This window comes from Epinephelus moara, chromosome 13 (assembly GCF_006386435.1).
Source record: "Epinephelus moara isolate mb chromosome 13, YSFRI_EMoa_1.0, whole genome shotgun sequence".
NCBI classification, from domain to species: domain Eukaryota; kingdom Metazoa; phylum Chordata; class Actinopteri; order Perciformes; family Serranidae; genus Epinephelus; species Epinephelus moara.
Window position 1 is genome coordinate 25,793,697 of NC_065518.1, and position 20,768 is coordinate 25,814,464.

The 20,768-nt window shown below is 41.0% G+C and overlaps 3 protein-coding genes across 5 annotated transcripts; 1 reads left to right on the plus strand and 2 right to left on the minus strand.

Annotated features, from left to right (window-relative positions):
• On the minus strand, positions 1-6,482 carry LOC126399871 (GTPase IMAP family member 1-like). 2 transcript variants are annotated; one of them, XM_050060182.1, is made up of 7 exons: positions 6,320-6,482; positions 5,876-5,986; positions 4,277-4,354; positions 3,796-3,846; positions 3,600-3,650; positions 3,464-3,514; positions 1-1,150 (listed from the first exon to the last, which is right to left on the minus strand). In XM_050060182.1, exons 2-7 carry the CDS (start codon positions 5,913-5,915, stop codon positions 432-434), a joined length of 990 nt encoding a protein of 329 aa, XP_049916139.1. In that variant the 5' UTR covers positions 5,916-5,986; positions 6,320-6,482; the 3' UTR covers positions 1-431. The 2 variants fall into 2 exon arrangements, with proteins under 2 accessions (XP_049916139.1, XP_049916141.1); XM_050060184.1 differs by lacking the exon at positions 6,320-6,482 and adding an exon at positions 6,254-6,287.
• A 160-nt stretch (positions 6,483-6,642) lies between these two features.
• Positions 6,643-12,702, minus strand: xrcc6 (X-ray repair complementing defective repair in Chinese hamster cells 6). 2 transcript variants are annotated; one of them, XM_050060181.1, is made up of 13 exons: positions 12,634-12,686; positions 11,997-12,085; positions 11,116-11,228; positions 10,745-10,886; positions 10,205-10,456; positions 9,770-9,956; positions 9,385-9,571; positions 8,954-9,122; positions 8,368-8,529; positions 8,100-8,229; positions 7,760-7,860; positions 7,537-7,653; positions 6,643-7,367 (listed from the first exon to the last, which is right to left on the minus strand). In XM_050060181.1, the coding sequence occupies exons 2-13, from the start codon at positions 12,067-12,069 to the stop codon at positions 7,168-7,170; spliced, it is 1,833 nt and encodes a 610-aa protein (XP_049916138.1). In that variant the 5' UTR covers positions 12,070-12,085; positions 12,634-12,686; the 3' UTR covers positions 6,643-7,167. The 2 variants fall into 2 exon arrangements, with proteins under 2 accessions (XP_049916138.1, XP_049916137.1); XM_050060180.1 differs by having other exon boundaries at positions 6,644-7,367; positions 12,624-12,702.
• A 142-nt stretch (positions 12,703-12,844) lies between these two features.
• Positions 12,845-18,029, plus strand: desi1b (desumoylating isopeptidase 1b). Its single transcript, XM_050060759.1, has 6 exons — positions 12,845-13,238; positions 13,431-13,452; positions 13,577-13,646; positions 13,813-13,922; positions 14,493-14,615; positions 16,154-18,029. Exons 1-6 carry the CDS (start codon positions 13,151-13,153, stop codon positions 16,233-16,235), a joined length of 495 nt encoding a protein of 164 aa, XP_049916716.1. The 5' UTR covers positions 12,845-13,150; the 3' UTR covers positions 16,236-18,029.
• The last annotated feature ends 2,739 nt before the right edge of the window (positions 18,030-20,768 follow it).

Here is a 20,768-nt window from a genome sequence, read left to right on the forward strand (position 1 = left end):
TGAAGTCTAGTCCCAGTGTGACTTCAGTTTATTTTCCACGATCATCTTTAAAGTTTGATATCTCCTATAAATTATGAAAGACAGAGGAGGGCCATGCACCGCAGCAGAGTAAGAAAACATGAGGCCTGTACAAGAGAATATACAGACACTGAAGAATTACAACACATCAAAATAGGAAAATTAAGTGTGTGTGGGCATAATAACTAACCAAAAGCATCTGCGGCATGTTGAAAACCAAAAGCCGTCCAGCGGTAGTAAATTCATTTGGACAGTGGTAAACCAGGATTGACAAAAATACCTCAGGCGCAGAATCACCCTTGCACTTAAAGTCAAAATTGCATGTTTAACACTTGAATGAATCCTGCCCCCTTATTTTTTCACTACCCCAACAACTCTGTCTCACACACTTGCTCTCCTTCTCCCTCTCTTATTTACATGTGTCCCAGTTTTCTAGCCAGTGCAGAGCCCATGTCTGCCAGCAGCTCCTCCCTGATGCGGTCCTCACTCCTCTGCAGCTCATGGATGAAATGCCCCCTAAGTGTCTTCATCTCCATCACACGTTCCACCAGCTGCCTGCGTGTCACGCCCCGTGCCCCTGGGGGGCAGTCTGGTCTGTTGTCCACCAACTCTGGCCTCTGGTCACATAGAGACAGAGCCCTCTTCAGACCCCCAGAATCCGCATCCAGCAGCTGATCTACACTACGCTTTCGACCCAGACGGTCTGCATGGGTGAGCACTGGAATGATGTGCCCCACGATCCCGTCACCAAACAGCTCAAGAGTGGCTCGGACCACCTGAGCTGCATCCTGGTCCATCCCCATGCTGGAGCCTGGAGCTCGGATCACCAGCAGGAAGGCGTGTGGTCCAGGACTGGAGAGCTGAAGGCTCCTCAGAGCTTCCCTGGCTCTCTTGGTGTTCCCCAATAAAGGCCCCAAAAGATCTGGAGTATCGATCACTATAATCTCTCGACCGTCCACTACTGTCCTTCTCTTGGTGCTCTCCGTTAAGGGACCCATGGGTGCCCTTGTCTCACTGTTGCCCAACAAAGTATCTGCAAGAGAGGTCCGTCCTCCACCTGTGGGCCCCAGGAGGATCAGTCTCAGGCCTGGTTTGTTGGTCCCTGACTCCAGTGCTCCATCTGTGGATGACCCTGCAGAGGTGACAAGTTTTTATCAGATAAATAATAAAGCACTTTTGGGAAGAGCTGTGATTCTCAGTCCAGCTGGGCCTGAGCGAGTGGATCTTGTGGTTTTAATATCTTAGATTTAACAGACAGTGGTGCCCCTAAGGAGGGGCTTGGCCACCCTGATACTGTTGCTGGTCCCTCACTGGTCCCCTCCTGGCAAAAATAATTGGAGGCTGACCTTACTGTCTATAGGAGGTTGTGGTGTGAAGGTAGTGGATTTTTTTTAACTAGACAGCCTAACTGTATGTTCAAACCAACAGCGACCAGGGCTTCCAAAACGGTGGAAGTCATTCATTTTCAATGAGAGCCCGGCGACTGGGGCGACCTGGTCGTCAGCCGCGCGTCTTGGGCGACCGGAGCGGTCTGGAGGGGAGTTAAAACTCGTTTAACTTTATGGTAATGAGGCCTGATGCGGTTCCGTGGCAACCAATCGGAATGCTGATGTGCTTTGATGAAGCGGGTCCCAGAGAACAAGCCATGTAACTTTGGTTCCTACAGCACACTTGTTCCGACAGTGGATATTGAGAAGTTTATTACTTGCGTTCGCGGCCACTCAGTCCTTTATAATGTGCCGCTGTTTGGTTACAGAGACCAAAATAAAAAGAATGAGGCTTGGGAATGTGTCGTGGAGGTAGTTGGTTGGTCTGGTGAGTTTTAAAGTGTGTAATGTTAGTAATAGAGGAGAGAATTGCAGGCTAATGTTGCGACGTAGCATGCAAGTCTTCCTTGTTTGGTTCGAATGGGATGACATACGTTTTCTGTTTTAAATGACCAAACATAACTCTCTGTAGGACAACTATGAGCTTTTTGACTGGATGACAGCAAGCAGCAACAACGCTGCTTTCAAGCCAGTAGTCTGCCTTTTGGCTCCTTTAAATTGACAAGCACGATCGAACGTTGAATGATTCATGTGATGAGCAACTAGAGCGACCAAAGCTGCCACAAATATTTTTGGCTTTGGCTTTGGCTCTTTGGAAGCTTCTGGTTTGAACATACAGTAAGGCATCTGTTGGTACCAACAATGTCAACATAGTTTGTCAGGAAAGGGGCTAAAAAACAGCCGACAGTTAGGCTAAAATTTCATGAGGGAACAACTGACATGGCCATTTTTGAAGGGTCCCTTAAACTCTCACCTCAAGATTTCTGAAAGAAAATGAGTTCTATGGATAACCATGAGTCTTCCCTAAACTTGAGAAGGCTTGATCCCAGTAAATGTTCCTGTAACAGCTCTTTTTTTCAGCTCCTATGGCAGCTCGACTCCTCTCTTCACCAATGATGCATAAAGAGAACTTTGTTGTTGTAGCTGTGTCTCTTGTGATGAAGAATGGATGAGGAGAGACTTGTTGTTGAGGTCAAGAAATATCCTGAGCTAAACGACCCACAATCCAGGCATTATAAAGACCATGGCCAAAAAGACATTACTTCCTGGCCAGTCATAACTCTGGAGACTGGCTCTTAAGGTGAGAAATCAACTTAAATTAATGGGTGTCCACACATGATTTTAGGCTAATGCAGAGGTGGAGGAAGTACAGATCTTTCAGTAAAAGTAGTATTAATGTTGTGTGGTCGTCTGTTGACGAGCTGCAGCGCGATGGGTCCTGTGTGTGCTTGGGGCGGCAATTGATGCATGTCACCTGATGCCCCATTCCTCGGCTGTGCCAGTGTGTTTTCAGCTTAACATGTATAGATATGTAACATATTAAACAGATTGTTGCGAAACTCAAAATGTTAGCTGGACCAGTATTTGTATATTCACGTGAGATACTTCCTTAACTCTCCTTATTGCCACATAACGAGCCCATTACCTCAAAGGCATAATCAAATTCCTTGAATTCATTTATGGCTTTTGGTTTTGGTGTGCCACCCCAAGATTTTCAGGGGCCCCATCTGGTCACCCCTATGAAAACTTTCTGGGGGCACCACTGTCAACAGCACAAAGAGAAAACCCAAAACCATGTACCAAAAGGAGAATGAAGGTGAACTGACCTGTGATGACAGCAACCAGCCACTTGAACTTGGAGGAAGACGCTGATGGAGGAGCGGATTGCAGCTGCTTGATTATAGGCCTATAATTATCATGTAGCTCTATCGCTAAAATAGCCCCACTCCATTCAGATACTAAATTGCTGTCATGTGTCTGCTGAATTTCTGAGTCACTTCCTCAGACTACCCAGACACTCATATTGAAAACTTCTCCTGACGTGTTTACCCTCTCATAGAAGGTTCAAATGAAGCAATAAAGAGCAAACAACACACACAAATGCAACCAGCACTCACCTGCAAAAAACTTCCAAACTCGAGACAGCCATTTGCACAGGCTCTTGATTACTGAGACATAAAAGAAAAGTTAGCATATGACTTCACATGTTATATTTTACTTGATTCCTATGGGTCAGAAAAGAGTGTTCCATACCACGAAGAGTTCCCACCAGGCGGCTCACCCAGCCCCAAAGAGCTGACAGACCTGTGGCAGAACACACATTAATGATCTGGTGATTTTATTTTACAACAACATGACAGTACTGACGGTTTTGTGAGCTGTCAGTTAGAATCAGACTGTGAAGAAGAGGACAAAGTGACCACTGATATACCACTCTGACTACACTCACCCGTTACAGAGCAGAACAGACGAATCGGCCATCGGATCAGAGCTGGGAGTGCTGCAGGAAAAACACAGTACTATCAGTATTACAGCAGAGGTCATCATGGATTTATTGGTGTTGTAGCATTAGGAAAACACACAGTATCACCTGCTTTATCCTTTAGAAATGTGTGTTTTTGATCAGCAAATGAATGTGCACAGGTCTGTTGTAAATCTGTCTACTCAATACTTGTGGGTTGGAGGTCACCCTCTGTGAGTAGGACCCCTAAACCCATGATAAAACATTTATGTCTGATCTCATCGCCACCATTTCTGATCATTTCAAGCAACTTTAATCTGTTTTATATTTCCTGTGCTTTGTAGTACATTAACTCCCTATCTCTGAGAGGACAGGTCAATTAATCAGAGAAACAACATGGCTTATATGTCAGGCTAACTTGCTGTATTTGCCAAATGAGTATGAGCATGTGTGTCAGTGAGTGACTGACTCTGTGAGAATCTGTAGAGAAGATACCCCACTACGGTAAAAGCTCCCATCTGGACACTGTTGGCGTTCATCCACCAGCCTAAACAGAGAGGGGAATGAGGAAAGCATGACATTAGTACTGCACACAGCTTATCATGGGGTTTACCTTTCACCCAAATGGGAGATGGAGAATGAAATACTCTAAATCTGAAAAGCATATTGTTGAATTCAGGACTTTCTGTGTGTGTGTGTGTGTGTGTATGTGTGTGTGTGTGTGTGGCTGCAGGCATATCAAGATTTACATTCATTTTCAACTTTATACGTAAAGGCTGACATCACAATCTCTCATTCCAGGATTGTTTTGACAGCAGGACACTTAAATTTAGCACAGTTAGACAGAAATAAGGGAAGCGATACACAGCATTTTTCAGTGCTCACTAATGTTAGGGCCCGAGCAATCATTACTTGGCCGAACACCACCACTACTCTCTCGACAAAATGATAAGTATCTTTGTAAAACTTTAAGAGTAGCTCCACTAAAGCAGACAACAAACAGATTGGTTATACCGGAGAGGCCACAACTAAGCGTTAGGAATCTAGCTAAACTATTTGATGCAAGATGGAAGAGAATGCAGAAAATGGGTATTAAACAAAAGTAATAAGGTAGTGGGAAATGAGGGGAGGAGGAAGAGGAGAAGGGATTAAAGTAAAGAAGGGGAAAAGAGAAGAAAGGAGTATATTTTTTTCTAAAATATCTCCTGAACCAAACCAGTTTTTATTTCCTATATGTCTTTTTTCCCCCTCATGTTTATTGTTTTTAATTTTAAGTTATTTCATTTACTTTACTCCTCTTTCTTATTTATTGCGGTAATATCTATCTATCTATCTATCTATCTATCTATATCTGTGTAAGAGTGTATGTATGTACTCTTATTTTTATCACTGTCATATCTATTTTAATATTATTCTGTTTGTTTGTTTTGCTTGTTTTTGTTATTTGAGATGTTGGGATCATGGGATGGGAGGGACGTATGGTAGCTCATGTTAAGATTGACATTTTCTTTTTCTTTTGTTCAATGAGAAGTAACCCAACTACTGTCAGAGACTATTATTTTGACAAATTAAAAAGTATTAAAAAAAAATTAGCACAGTTTTAAATATGGCAGAGTTCACAGCTACTGCGGAAGAAATTACTTCAAATTTATTACATTATCAACTTACGTCACACATTGTTACATAGTGTTTAATTTCTGGTTAATTTTCTCAAATTTTCCGAACAGGAAAGTAACACGGCGTTGATTTTTTTTTTTTTTTAATTTTTAATTTTGAAAAGCTAACCCGGAAGTGACAACGATGTTGACGCTACCTTGACATAATATACTACGCACTCCACAGTCTACGCTTAATGGCGTTTGTTTTGCAGCCATAAAGACACAATATTACAGTACAAGATTTGATGCGAGTTGAAGGGAGTAATGGAAAACTAGTGAGTGTATTTTTAAATTAAATTATCGTACAAAGGAAGTTAAATTGCAAATAATACTTTATTTACTCTATGAAGTAGACATCTTTAAGGTCTTTAAGGGTACATATTTATTGAATTTTTAATATGGCGCCTCACCTGCATCCTCAGGGGTGTCCTTGTCACATTGACACTCCATTTCTCTTCAGCTGTCGGACTTTCAGTCGGTGTGAAAGTAGCGACAATATGAGGCAGCGTTTCTGCTCAGAACTGTCAACATAAAAGCACGTAAAGTTCAACATGACACCCGAGTAAACAAATATGTACACAACTCAAACCAAAGCTAGGAACAGTAGCAGGATTAAATATGTTGTTATAGGAAAAGTAAAGTGCCTAAATATCATTTTCCCATTCAATAAATCAACTTAGACCTAGTAAAGACTGCATAATTACTAAATTGTTTGTTAACATGTAGCAAAGTTTCAAGACAAAGTAAACCAAAACTAAAAAACCTCAACTTGAAAACTCAACACATACAATATACTGTAGTTAAAGTCTATTTAATCCCATAGCAATGGCAAACTGTTCCTACAGCCTCATTACCTGCTGTGTAGTCAGATAATCCTCCCCAGGAATGCCATCTACTTCCAGTCTGTCAAAACCTGTTGCAACGCATGAGGTCAAAGTTGTGTGTGATCTCTTCTTCCTGCTTTTGTGCAGAGGCATTTGCCTGTGCAGGCGTGCCCCCAACACTGCTCTCACTTTATTGTGCTGAGTGGCAAACAGAGCGCAGTGAGAAGCACCAGGTATGATGATAATGCTGAGGTCTTACTTTGGATGAACACACCTCTTTCTTTCTTGCTACAAGAAAAACTGGAAATGCTGCTCGACATGTACAGTGTACTGACTCATGGGGTTATAAAAATAAAACAAAGTGGATGCAGGGCTGTAAAAGGTTTTGGTTTTATTAATGCAAATGCAGGATTATCAACCCTAGTTACAGTATTTTTATGACTGTATGTTTACTGTACAATGTGTTTCAATGTTCACGAGACTTTGTATGATGTCAACCACTTTGAGAGTCCAGAAATTCAAACACGATTCGTATGATCTAGGACTGACACACCTACTGCAGACTTTAGCACTGAGCTGTATTGAACCATGATGCCTTGACAACAAAAGGGTAATTCAACTGATTTAATCTTATCAAGCACAACAGGAATCTTTTCTTTCAACACTCCAAACAGTGTCCTGATCTGTCCCCAAATTTCACAGACCACACTGTACATTAAAAACCTGCTACCTGCTTTCAAAATAGATCACACAGTTTGCCAGAACTTGGTTTATACAAAGTGTCTGAAGACGATTCTACACTTGAGGTGCAACAGATACACTGATCTGAACAAGTTTGTCTGCTCATGAAGGCACAGTTGAGTTGTGTATTTAACTCCTCAAGATCCCAGCTGGGCAGTCAGAGCATCTATCAGCTCCTGCTTCTTGGTCCCTGTGGTGCGGATCCCGAACTGCTTACAGGCGTCCTTTAACATGGGCACGGTCAGCTTACCCAGGGTGCCGTTCTGCACGTGGGCCTTCAGCTCGTCTTCTGACACCTCCACTTTGGGCTTCTTCTCTGCTCCGCCTCCGGTATCAGCTGTTGGATCATTTATCAAAAAAAATCAGTCAAAAGAATGATGTTATTTTAACTGCATCGTAGCACAAAAGGGCCACATTCATCAGTACTGATCAATAACCTCGGCACCAACAACAAAGATACAGTAAAAGCAATGTTACTCAGTTCCTGTTACGACTTCAGCTCTGACCTGCTTTGCGTTTAGGGGCCGGTTTGCTCTCGGGGTTGTAGCCCGCAGGGTAGACCAGATCTTTAAACTCCTGAACCAAAGGACCCAGACGGCGGTCCATCTGGTCCACCTTTGGCACTGAGACAGAGAAAAAGACAGACAGGCGCAGGAAGTGTGAGACATAAGAGCAAGAAGTTTTTGTAGAGGTCGAGACAGTTTGAATGTTTGTTTGACTGTATCTTACTGATGAGGTCCTCTACGTCCTCTGGAGCCATCATATCCAGAGCCAAGGCCTCCAGGTTCCTGTAGTGCTGCTGGATGACTGGATTCTCAAAAGCATCACTCCTGCATTACATTACAAACAATGAAAACATGTTACAGACAGAAACCCAGTGAGTAACCTTGTTACGAGCACCACAGTGTCCATAAATTCCACATGAAAGCTGCCACGCGTCAATTAAAGTAGTATCATTTTGAAGAAGCTAAACAACACACACCAATGACACTTACAGACACATTGCTTTCCTGTTTAGGATTACAGAAGCATCCCTAAAAGAAGATCTCCATAAAACATGAGCAGCTACCTGTATTTGAAGCGGAGCTTGGAGACGATCTCCTTCATCTTGTCCACCTGAACTTGTGAAGCCGATGGGCACTGGGGAGGATCCAGAGTCCGAAAGTCGTCAGCGTACGGCAGATAGATGACGTTGAAACCTGATTTAGGGCATGAGAGACCACATGCTGCCATCAAACTTCAGTACACTACAATGATCTAGACCAGTGGTTCCCAACCTTTTACCTGAGGGACCCATATTTTTAGTATTGTAGACTTTGGTGCCAGCAGTGTGTTACCTGGTGGTGTAATCTGTACTTTCCACTCGTCGATCTCCTCCTTCTGAGGCACCAGGGCGACAAATCGAGGTGAGTAGTTTCGGCGGGAGATGCAGCGGCACAGAGCGAACACGTTCTTCTCGCTACACTTTGTTAACAAGGCAGAGAACAGGCATGCGCTGCCTGAGGGGGAAAACCAAGAATATATTCACGCTTAACAAACAGAGAAGAAGCTGTCAGACACTTTTGATTCCAAAAAAAGGAGAACATTCTTCATGAATTTAAGTAAACGGGGACCACGTTTAACAACAGGAAACCTGTATTAAAACATCTGTTTACAAAGTCATGCAGAATAATCCAAGTCTCATGCACGAATTGTATGAGTTTAGTACAAGGTGTTGATGTTTTGATACAGTTTTGCTGTTGTAAAACACAGTCCCCCTTTACTTCCATTCATGAAGAATGTTCTCCTTTTCTGGATCCTCCGTTTACTGTGGAGGCATGCCAAAAGCTTCCTCATGAAATCAAGGTAACACGTGGTGGGTAAGTGATATACAAATGGTCATTTTGTGGGTGAAGTAAATCAGACACAAACAAAGAGTCCTACCTTTCACCTCGTTCTCCTCAGGGTAGAGGAAGACAGCCGGTCGGATATGGTGGTGACGTTTGAGCTTCTCCATGGGTTTGAATCCGATCAGAAACATTCCAGGATCGTCAAACTTCCTGATGGCGTCCACCTCATCTCTCTCCATCACAATCTGCTTCTTACCATACACCTGGAGTAGACACACATGACAATAAAATCACTGAATCAACTGAATCAAATCACTGAAATGATTTTGATCAGCAATTACATTCAGGTTAATTTTGTTCAGCTGTTTGTCATCAAGTCTTTCTGGTGGGTAACAGACCATAATTTAGGATTTATTACCAAGTTAGTTACTATAAAATCAAACTATCAGTTTACAGTACATATATGACAATTTAAATCTTTTACAAAAAGACCAAACCAATCTTCTACATCAAATCTTCTCTCACCTGGGCTTTCTTTATCTCACTGGGCAGCAGCAGGCTGCCAGTCTGGGTGTGGAAGGTTCGGGTTTTGCTGCGGACTGGCTCGTTGGTTTCCCTGTAAAGTCTGACGGGAGGTGGTTTCCGAGCTGTCACAGCAGTTGCATAAATTCCCACTGCTAGATTTATGCCCTCACCAAGACAGAGATTTAGCCTGAAGATGGCAGAGAGGGAAGGAAGAGTAAGGAGAAGGGAAGAACAAATGTTAAATGATTAAATAGACACAACGATGCACCACAAAGGAAGAAGAAAGCAAAACGCAGAGCCGTAAATAGAACAATAAGAAAGAAAATTAAGTAACTAAACTCTACTTTTATCTGTTTGGAAACAGAAATGTGTGACTTGTCTCTACCTTGCCATGGCTCTCTTCTTCTGCTCCTTGGCGCGTACCCTCTTCTGGAGGTCCTCCAGTTTGTCACAAGGCTCCAGCTGCAGCCCCAACTCGCTCTCATCTTCAGGTGGACTTACAATGTCACGGAAGAAGGGTGCGACATCGAAGCCGCCCGGTTTCATCAGATGCATTAAATCAATGATGACACCTAAGAGAGATGGGATAAGTCACATGAGTCCATGATGTACAAGTTTAACATGTTAAAACTGCAATTAAGAATCACCAATTAGAAATTATGAAGTAACATTTTGATGTTAGCGCCTATCACACAGAAGTCATAAATTGTAAGGACTAGCTGGGTTGATAAACAGAAAGAAAGTGCAGCTCTGAGCTTTAATCCAAAACAGTATGACAGATTTTCACTAAAAAAAAAAAGAGCATTTCCTTCAGACATACCGGTCTCTTTGAGGTCACCAGCCTTGGTGCGAGCCTGTCGGTCCTTCGCGTTGTCACCCCCGTGTGGCTCATCCCTGCAGGTGAAGATCATGAGCCGCTTGTGTGACAGGCGCAGCTTGATGTCACTGTAGAGGTTGGCGCAGCACCACAGGGCGTCTCCTAAAGACGTCTCCCCGCTGCCCATGGTCTCTGCCGCGAGCTGGGCACCTTTAGTTCCTCGCAGAGCGTCCACCTCCTGCACTCGCTTTGCACCTTAGCAGGCAGATTCAGAGGACTTTATTACAGTGCTTACATTTTGCTGCACATGCACTGACATCAAAAATGTATTTACTAAATTCAACTGCAACTGCGCACTGGTATTTAACGTACTTTTGTGTTTGTGAGAAATAACATGTTATAACAAAGTTGAATATGTTTTATATGAATACATCCAAAGCATGAAACCTGTGCACAGCAGCTGTGCCCACATTTGTGGTTTCAGCAAAACAGCAGCTTTACAGGTGAAGTGTGATCATGTGTTTGCAGAGTGCAGCATCTCACCGGGTTCATCGAGGTCGTGGTACACGTAGACATGCTTGAATGAGTTCCTGGGATTTTTGCTCTGCTCGGTGCCGTAGAAAACCAAAGCCACCAGGTCCCTGTGACTACTAATGATCTTACTGGTGTACACACTGCGCACAACCTACGAGGACAGAACACAGACGGTGATTATTATAAGAATAAGGGGGTATCTAATAATAAAACAACTTATTTTGGATGTGCAATAGGTAAGCTCTGGAAGTTTTCAGTTTTTCTTATGTTTTCAATAATAAAACAATAACTGCATGAAAAAATCTAGATGATGTACTTGTAAAAATGCCAGCACTTTTCTGCAAATCCAACTAGGACAAAAAGACAACTGGCCATTTTACCTGCATGGTCATGTCAAAGTTGGAGGGTTCTCTGTCTTCTCCTTTGACAAACATTTCCTTGGACGCATCAACCAGGAAGACCAAACTGTCTCTCCCCGTCACCTTGTAATCATCTGACAAAGAGAGAGACTGATTTGTTATTGTCTGACTTTAAGGCTTCAGAAAATGCCTTAATTTTTAGCATCAAACGCTACCTGATAACAAGTGTTAAATAACATGTTCAGTAGAACGGTTCAGAGAGGCTGTACAGAGGTGATGTAGTGCACAGCACGTGTCAGCAGAGGATAGTCTCCAATAGCAGCAGAGCTGAGAATGATGGCGACTGGGACTGTGAGTGGTAGGGATAACATTACAAGACTACAAAAAAGAAAAATGCCTCACAGGTCTCCTAACTAATCAATTAAAGATTACTAAATGTGGTATCGGGAAGGTATCGCCAAACATAATTTCATCTTGAGATGACTTCTTCCTGCTGCAAAAGAACACATGCCACATGATTTTATTTAACTGACAGTTTGCCATTACCATTTGCACCTAATCTCCATTGAGTCCACTTATGCATTAGTGTACGCTGCAGCAACAAGTGTCATTAAGTCCTACCACAATAATCTATGGAAGAAGGGTACTTATTTCCTACTTATACATTATTCTATGTTTCTTTTTTCACATATACTGTCATATGTTGTAGATCACTGTAAAATATAAATTACATGGCATGCAGGTGTGATCAAATCAAAGTTGTCAAACACATATATTAGTGAAACATAAAGTGAAATATAAAAATGTGGAGGAATAATGCCCATATTAGAGAGAGCTGTGGTAGCAGACAATCTTGCATTATTTGCACTACAGATGAAGTGATGAGGAGGCTTTCATCTCACCTCCAGATTGCTCTCCGTCCTCCTGCTCTTCCTCATCCTCCTCATTGCGGTAGAAGGCGTTCCACTCTGCCATCTGCGCCGCTTTGTTTCTGTCAAAGGATACAATAAGACACAACAACAGGTAAAATAAAGTACTTAAACGTTTGATGTTTAAACTGTGTAGCAGTAGAGAATTTGGACTGGATTCAAACTGTGTCATTTTTTCGCAGCCAGCATCTTGCTGTAAACTCTAATGATGCACACGCTCCACCTCTGGACGAATGGGCCACCTCTTCTTAACCATCTGATGCATTTTGTAAGAAAGCACAACCCAACCCGAGCCACAATAGTGTCTTGCTCATTTAATCAGTGAACAATACCTGTGCAAAGGACAACGCCGATCGAACCCTGTATGACGTTTAATGTAGATATTATTAAGACTTTATAAACTTTAACCGAGGTTTCAACTTTGCCCAGGCAGCGTTTAGGTTAGCTAGCTTAGCTTGTAATTAGCCGCTGGTCGCCTCACCTACAGTTTGAGCTCGCTTAGTAAACAAACGTATTTTTCTTATGATACACACAAACTATAAAGACTAAACACATTAAAACAGTAACATGAAGATATATTAAGTCAATGCATGAACATACAGTCACTTGCCGTGCTCTGCTTGTTTCTCCCCACAAGTCCGGGCTAGTTTCAATGACTGGCGCGCTCAGGGACGTGAACGAGCACGCTGAAGAGCGTAAGAAACGGCTCGTCGTCTATTGGACGCTTGTCTGCCAATCTAAGATACTGACCAATCCTAGTGAAGTAGGCGGGACTTATGAGGAGAGGGGCTCGACTCCGGAAAAAGTGGGAAATCACATTTTGACAGTCATGTTATTGTTTACAGTCGGACAGTGACACAGCACGAGCTGTCAGACCCTGGTAACTTTAGACCTTTACTACGACATTTATATTTTATACTTTATTCATTACTTTTTATGGAAAGTAGTCTGTAGCTTGTTTTTTAATATCCGTAACAGTTCCACGATAAACTTTTTATTTTAACTAAAGGTTGTTTCCTACCTACCGGTAAACTAGCCAGCAAGCTAACTCCCAGTGGGTGTGAGTCAGCTAACTTTGAACTAGGTTAGCTGCAGTTGTCATTTTAAAGTAACCTGTTTTTGCCGTCATGGACCAAACCGACTCCTACCCAGTGTTACTGTACATCTACGACATGTCCAAAGGCATGGCCCGCCAGCTGAGTCCTGTCATGCTAGGTGAGTTTCTGAGGAGCTACCTGTTGAGAGGCTTCATGGAAGCCGTAGACAGTGCGCCTGGGCCCGGGAGAGAACACAGGAGAGACCGGGGACGCTGCTCAGGCCTAAGATGGAGGCTTGACAAAATACTTGATGTATAAATAAGGTTGAAATAAGGCCAGTCTGATTTCATTCTTGTTTTTATCATCACAGGGAGACAGCTAGATGGGATATGGTGAGTGCAGCTTTTTTTTATCAAGAAAATTTTGTAAGTTTTCTCACCAAAGATGCTGTAAACTGCGGTAAAGTGATTTCATTGACTTAGGTTTGTTGGAATAACATGTTTTGATATTTTATAGGCACACTGCTATTGTCATCCATGGAAAGGAGTTCTTCTATATGGGAGAAGGCATCAGCAATTGTCCACCTGTAAGAATCAGCTTCATTCTTTCCTCAAATACAAAGCACATATGATTTAAACATTTTTATTTCTGTACAGGAAAATGCAAATACTAACAAAGTAATGAATCAAAAAGTGTTTGTCAAAGTGTTTCGAACAAGGCATACTGAGGGGTTTATGTGTGTTGCATCCTAGAGTGGAACCCCCTTGGGTGACCCTGACTCCATAGTGGACCTGGGCTCCACTGAGGTGAATGCAGAGCTCTTCATGGAGTACCTGATTTCACTGGCAGAGTCCACATACAGGTAAAGGCACAGGCTCATTACACAGATCAGACTTACATTCCAGCTGGACCATCCTGTAGGTCAAGGTGGAAAGTATTTCTTACTTTTCTATAGTTTGGATGTAGACTACAACTTATTTTTTAAAAGAAAGTCTTTGAATACATCATGAGACATCCTCGGCATTCTCCAAATTATTAAATCGAGAATTTACAAGTTGAAAAAAATAAAAGAATAAAAACACAAGTAATTGTAAGGCAAATGCCTTGCTGCTGTGCTAACCTTTCAAAATAATATCCTGCAGTGCTACAAAATATAATCACCTTGAAATTGTCCCTTCTTTTAGCAAGAATTATGGGCCATATTTCCTTTATATTGAATAAAATATATATTTTGGACATTATGAGTCCTCTGTACTTTATATTCAATACTTTAAAAGTCTCACACTTCTCAGTTGCATTATCTCTCCATCAATATGTCTCTATCTTGTATTTTCCTACGGCTCACCCGCCCCTCTCCGGGCTCTCTGTCCTTTCTCTGAATATGTCTCTGTCTCCTCTCTTTCTCTCTCGTCTTCATTCTCTTGGTGAACAGAGGTGACAAGTACAACTTGTTTGAGCACAACTGCAACACTTTCAGCAACGAGGTGGCTCAGTTCCTCACGGGCAAAAAGATCCCATCGTACATTACAGACCTTCCATCTGACATACTGTCCACGTGAGTCGATAAGCTTTGTAAAGCTGTTCTGTTGTTCTTATTTTTGTCTCTGTCTTATTCTCTGTATTTATAGTCAAACTGTATCTCTCTGATCTTATGCTGATGTCACAATACTAGTAATCCTTATTTTGTATTTTTTTAATCTAATACCTTGAATAATTAATACCATCATGATACCAAAGCTAATCCACTAATTGGTGGAGAACTTGGCTGCAACTTTTTTAGCAGTTTTGGTGTCCGTCTTTGTAAGTCCTGTGCGGTCATTTATTTGACATTGGGCTCCTGTCACTATATCATTTTATAGTAAAATATATAGTTTAGGTGGGCTTGGATTCTGTTCAGGTTGTCAAGAACGTTGTGCAAATGCTGCCTCTCTACTGTCAGAGCACAGCAAATGCAAGCATCCCGCCACACAATCATAATAACACACCAGAAAACAGATCTTGAGCACACATTATCAGGGCCGCCCATAAGGAAAACTTCCTTGGGAGGGGTATGGAGGCCAGCAATGATCACATTCACCCAAAGTATACGAAATGATAACCACAATTTATTTTGAACCACAATATTGATAATAGCAACATGTGTGTGTTTCACAATGAATCCCTCCTTCCCTTAAAACTGAATGCAATTGTTGAAAACTTTGGGCAGCTGGTCACATGACCTTAAAAATTCACTGACTGAACTAATGCACCTGCGTTGAATTGATCAGTCCAAAGCAGATTTGGGGAGGGCCCATTCACTGGACCATGTTAGAGGTCCAGCCATATCTGTGGATGGGCCTGCACATTGTTTGATCATTTTGTTGGTTGGCAATTTCTTGTGAATGTCTGACCAAACATAAATAACAGTAGGTGGAAGTGGGGAAATGCAGTAGTTAGTCATTCATCTGCAATGTATACTGGTGTGAGTCCCTTAGAGGCCATTTGTGAAATAGAAACAGCTTATATGTTTAACTAATTGTTGTGCACCAATGTTCCCTGATCTACCAGAGAGAAATCCATTGTTGAAGAGATGGAAAACACTTTTTTAAAGATGTATTTATTTCTAAGTAGGGGTTACAGCCAAGTAAATGTTACATACAGCAACTATCGTGAAAGCAGTAGAGGCAAGTAGGAAAAAATAGGCATAGGAAAATAGTCATTTGCATCACTTCACCCCAAATAAAGCCTGAGATGTACTGAACACCCCAGATTGATGTCTTGTATGAGAAGATGTAATGATGGATTTTTCTTTTGATCAGTTCACTCATACCTCCCAGAGGAGGTGACACTGAGACAACATTGCGTTGCAGTACAGCGCAACATTTATGAAATATTAATATTACACAGCAATCACTTGCAATAGTACAAAAGTAATACTGCAGTTGCACTTAATGTGACACTGTGACTTCAGTCTGTTATTTATCTCTTTCTTGCTCTCTGCCAGTGTGTGTTATTCTCAGTTGAAAGACTGTGGTCGTCTTATGCTCTTTTTTTTTTACATTTCCCCCTGCCCGTAATAGCTCACATGCTGTACTTTGTTTCAACTTTCTTTAGGCCTTTTGGCCAGGCTCTCCGTCCCTTACTGGATTCCATGGTCATAAATCCCGGAGGCACCAACATAACTGGACAGCGATAGATTTTATTTAAGAGTTTGGGTAAGAGTGGGACACTTGCCATCAGCCACCAGCCAGACCCCGATCACATCTCCGCCTGTGGTTGACGGTTTGATCTTTGCTTTAAGTCGCTTTTCCAGTTAACCAGACATCGTTTGGACTGTCCTCTCTGTTCAGTTTCTGCATATTCTACACATCTGAGGTTTTTAAGATTTGCCAGCAACTGGGGCCAACAAGGAGATTTCTACTCTGGGTGCGATAAATCTGGTGCTGCTACGAGTTTGTGTGTGTTCATAAAGTGAGAGTACCTCGCCTGGTTGAACTAAATCATTATATATATCCTCCAGATTTGTTTTTTAAATTGTTATTTTAAAAGCTGAAATCCTAATTACCTGCATCGGTGCTATTAAGATGCTTTTAAATATACATCTCCCTCCTATACTAAGGTGCTTCATTATGACAGTCTATTGTGAAGTGTGTTACAATTAAGAACCAGTATAGAAAATTGATTGACCCGTACAGAGTCAGATATGAGAAGAGGACAATAATGGTAACTTTTAGCTTCCTTAAAATGTTAACGGAACTTGATATATTTCCTTACCAGCACTGTATCAGCAAAGCCTGACTAATTCTATCACTCCTTTGCCTCTTCATGCTCAAATACATAACTTGTCTTTCACCCTGTATGCCACCATATCAGCTGAGAGGGAGAATGGAGATTAATCCATCTCATAAGTGTCCCCGTCATCACCTCACCTCCTCGTGGTCATTCTCACATCATACATTTTTGATTACTGTGCGCATCTGGGCTTCTGAGTCAAGTGCCTTTCTTCATCATCAGGGATGCTGTTCGTTACAATTTAACAGAATATACAGTATGTGCGTTAATATATATACCAGTATATAATATATATTTTGGCAAAGCTATGCTTCATTCTGTATTTTAATGAGTGTTAACGCAATCCTCGAAATGTGTCACTTAAATAACTGTTTTTTTTTTCAAACTTAATCTGTATCAGTATCAAAATACACAGTAATACCTGTTCTCTGGATAATACTTAACATGTCATATTCTGTTGTGATTTCCTTCCTGTGGTCATCATTATGTCATCATTATGTCAGGGCTGCACTCCAAGAGCAAGTAAGAAAGTGAAAGTTAAAATGAAGTAAACTGCTCTCGCCTGTCTTTGTATTTTGTATATTCAGAAAATACAGTTTGACTAGATATATTGAGTTGTCTTTAGTGTACATGTGTGTAACCTCAGAGATGGTTGCTTCATTCAGGAACAGCTAATGATGCAGAGCATTTTTGAAATACAGGACCAAATCACTTGTACGTCTTTCAATTGCTTTACTTGCCAGACGGTTCAATGTATAAGGACAGATTGTTACATATCCCAGGTATTGTTCCCGACGGCAATGGATACTGAATTTTTGTGTAGTTTATATTTACATGCATAGTAATGTACAGCAGGTATTAATGCAAACAGCCACTGACCTGCATTACTGTAAGGCCATGAATAACTCCTTAAAGAGAAACAAGTATGAATGATGCCAGCAGTGTCTTTATTCTCAGTTTATTCTCATGTCCTTCCTGAAAAGTTTCCTTTAAATTATCAATTGTTATTTTGAATATATTTATTATTGGTATTGTTAGTATCACACCTATTTGATCATGCTTAAAGATTGTCTGCATGTTGTTAAAAAAGTATTAAATTGTCCCAAATGCAATTCTACACACATGCACAAGGCCTCTAAAATCACTTATTCTCAAAAACTGGACTGTGTAAGGTTTTAACTTTTATTAAAATATTTAACCTGAAGAATGGCTCATTACTGTTGCATAAGAGTTTATTGATGTTTTACGTTCTGTATTGATAAACCAATTAAAAAAAAAAAAGGATTAAAGTTGGCTGGATTAAGAATTACAAACTTGAGGACACCCAATTACGAATGCTTCAGGTTCATGTAGTACCAAGAGCAGCCACAGGGTGTCACTACAGGCTCACTTCAGCGGTGGCACCGACCAGTTTACTCCGCAATACATCAAAGCAACACATACATCTTTAATGTGTTTACATTTGTAGAATTGACGGGTGAATTAGTGGTTACTGGGACATGTTTGTGATGGTTTCTTACTCAAATCCCAGCTGGGAGAATACTGCAGATGTACTGTAACTACTGTCATTTACCTCCAGCTACTCCAGAGGAGCTGCTCTGAGGCTGACAGCAAAACAGATGTTGTGCTCTCAATCTCCTGCCAATAGACAACTGTTAAATATAGCACTTTTTATTATTAAGAAAAAGTTGGTGAAAGTGATCTCAAATTGGCTCTTACAGCTATATTGGAGTTTTGTCTGTTCATTGTTTTGAGAATTAACTGACCCATAAGGTGTTTTGCTCATTTCTTTGATACAAACACAAGTCAAACCAAAGCCTTATATTGATTTTACAATCTTTAATATTTCATATCATCAAAAGTGGCATCAGTTACTAAACAATCCTCTGCAAAGAACATTTCTAGAACATTTTGGGTATAAATTAGCTGTTTGTTGTAATAAGAACAGGTACATACAGTATTTACATATTTTTGCTACATACTGTAAATCACACCAACACACCTTGGATTTACTTGGCTATCATTTTTGTATTATACATTTATCGTAGCTCTGTTCTCTTATATATTCTTTTCTTAAACAGATAATATAAGGTTCTCCAAGACAATGACCTGCAAAGATTCATAGTGCCAAAGTGGGATGAATTCCCTTCTTTAACTTGCAAAGGAACAGTTTCTATTGCACAGCCCAGTATCCGCACGCAGCGCTACATATCACAGTCTTCTCTGCGTGTGCAAACCAGTTTTAAACAAACTGCTGCATGCTGCTCACTGCAAATCAGATCTAACCTCACCACTACTTGTTTTGCACAGCGTCCCATATACTGTATCAGTCAGTATTGTGCAATCATACAATAGAAAGTATCGATGCTTTAGACAGCCTGTCAGCTTTCCAGTTGCTTTATCCTACACTGCAGTTAATGTGTGTCACTGTGTTTTGCCACTAATGTAAAAACCCGCTGCAGTAATGTGACACACATTACAACAGGCCTACTTCATCCTCCTCTATTGCACAGTAGAAAATTGCACAGCTCACCTAATTTAGAACTTTCTATGCATGTTTCATGTTGCTAAAATCCTTAACATGAAATAATATATTCTATTAAAATCTGACAGCAATTATAATAGATACTTACAATGACTCGGTTCATACAGCCCTTATTCAAACGAAATATATAGGAAAATCCCTATTTACACAATATTCATAAATAAAACAGAACACATGATTTTTCCAAAGATGTCTGCACTACATAAAACCTAAAAAATACCGTAATCAAAAAGATTGAATCGTAATGTACACAGATGTGAAACATTTATCAGAAATGGATGAAAAGAACAGAGGGGTATCGTTGTTGTATGATTTCATACCAAGAGAAAACATTGGAAGCACTTGTTCACGGCAAAGAACTAAAATTCTATTGCTCATAAAAACAGATTTTGTGTCTCTAAACCAGCAGATCTCAACGCTTTTAACACACAACGTCAAGCAAGGAGAGGAAATGATGCCTGCCCATGATCCTTTGCTGCATCGGTAATGTGAAAATTACTTTTGTGTTAACTTGTGTGAGATGTGTTTGGTTGAAAGAGTGACCAAAGCATCAGTCACAGTGCACTTAATTTGATTTGCTAACCCTCGGATCCATTTACTAGAACTTGTTAAAACACAGTGTAGAGAGTTAAAATCTATGACAGTATGTTTGTTTGTATCTGTTAGTGAATGAGAGAAATGGCCCCTGTTTTTGAGGAGACAGTGAGGTTGACTGTGTGTGGTTTGGGGGTCACGAGGGCAAATATGGAGTGCACTTTGTCACTGAGAGGCAGATTTTGGCAGTGGGACGGAAAACTGATGTTATTCCATTGTCATAACTCATGTTTTCAGATGTCACTGTGTTGTTATCTGGTGCCACCCAATGGCATTGTTTAAATATACAACTCCAAATACTCTGTGACAACTTTCCAAAAGAAAGCACTCTACAGTAAATGCTTTTACCTGCAGCAGTTTATCCCTGGTTATTGAATCCTTATACCGCTGACAGTGTTAATACCCCGCTTTACTCACAGAAATACACAGGAAGTGGAGGTGGGGGTCCAATCCTCCCATGTGAAAAAAAATAGGATTTATCAATGGGAGGCAAGCTGCAGAAGGTGTGTAGTTAATATTAGTTTTATGTCTGCATGTGGTGCACCATGGTTATGCACTGACATTTACTTTACAATGTAAGTCTGATTAAGGTGTGCTAATCTCTCTCTCTCTCTCTCTCTGTCTCTCTCTCTCTCTCTCTCTCTATACATATATATATATATATATATGTATTAAACCATTATGGACATGTTTCCAAAGCTTAGAGCTACTTCAGAGTTTCTCCTTGGAAGAATTAGAACCTTTTTCATGTTGTATGTTTTTTTTTAAAGCAGTTATAATCTGTACTTTTCTAATAAC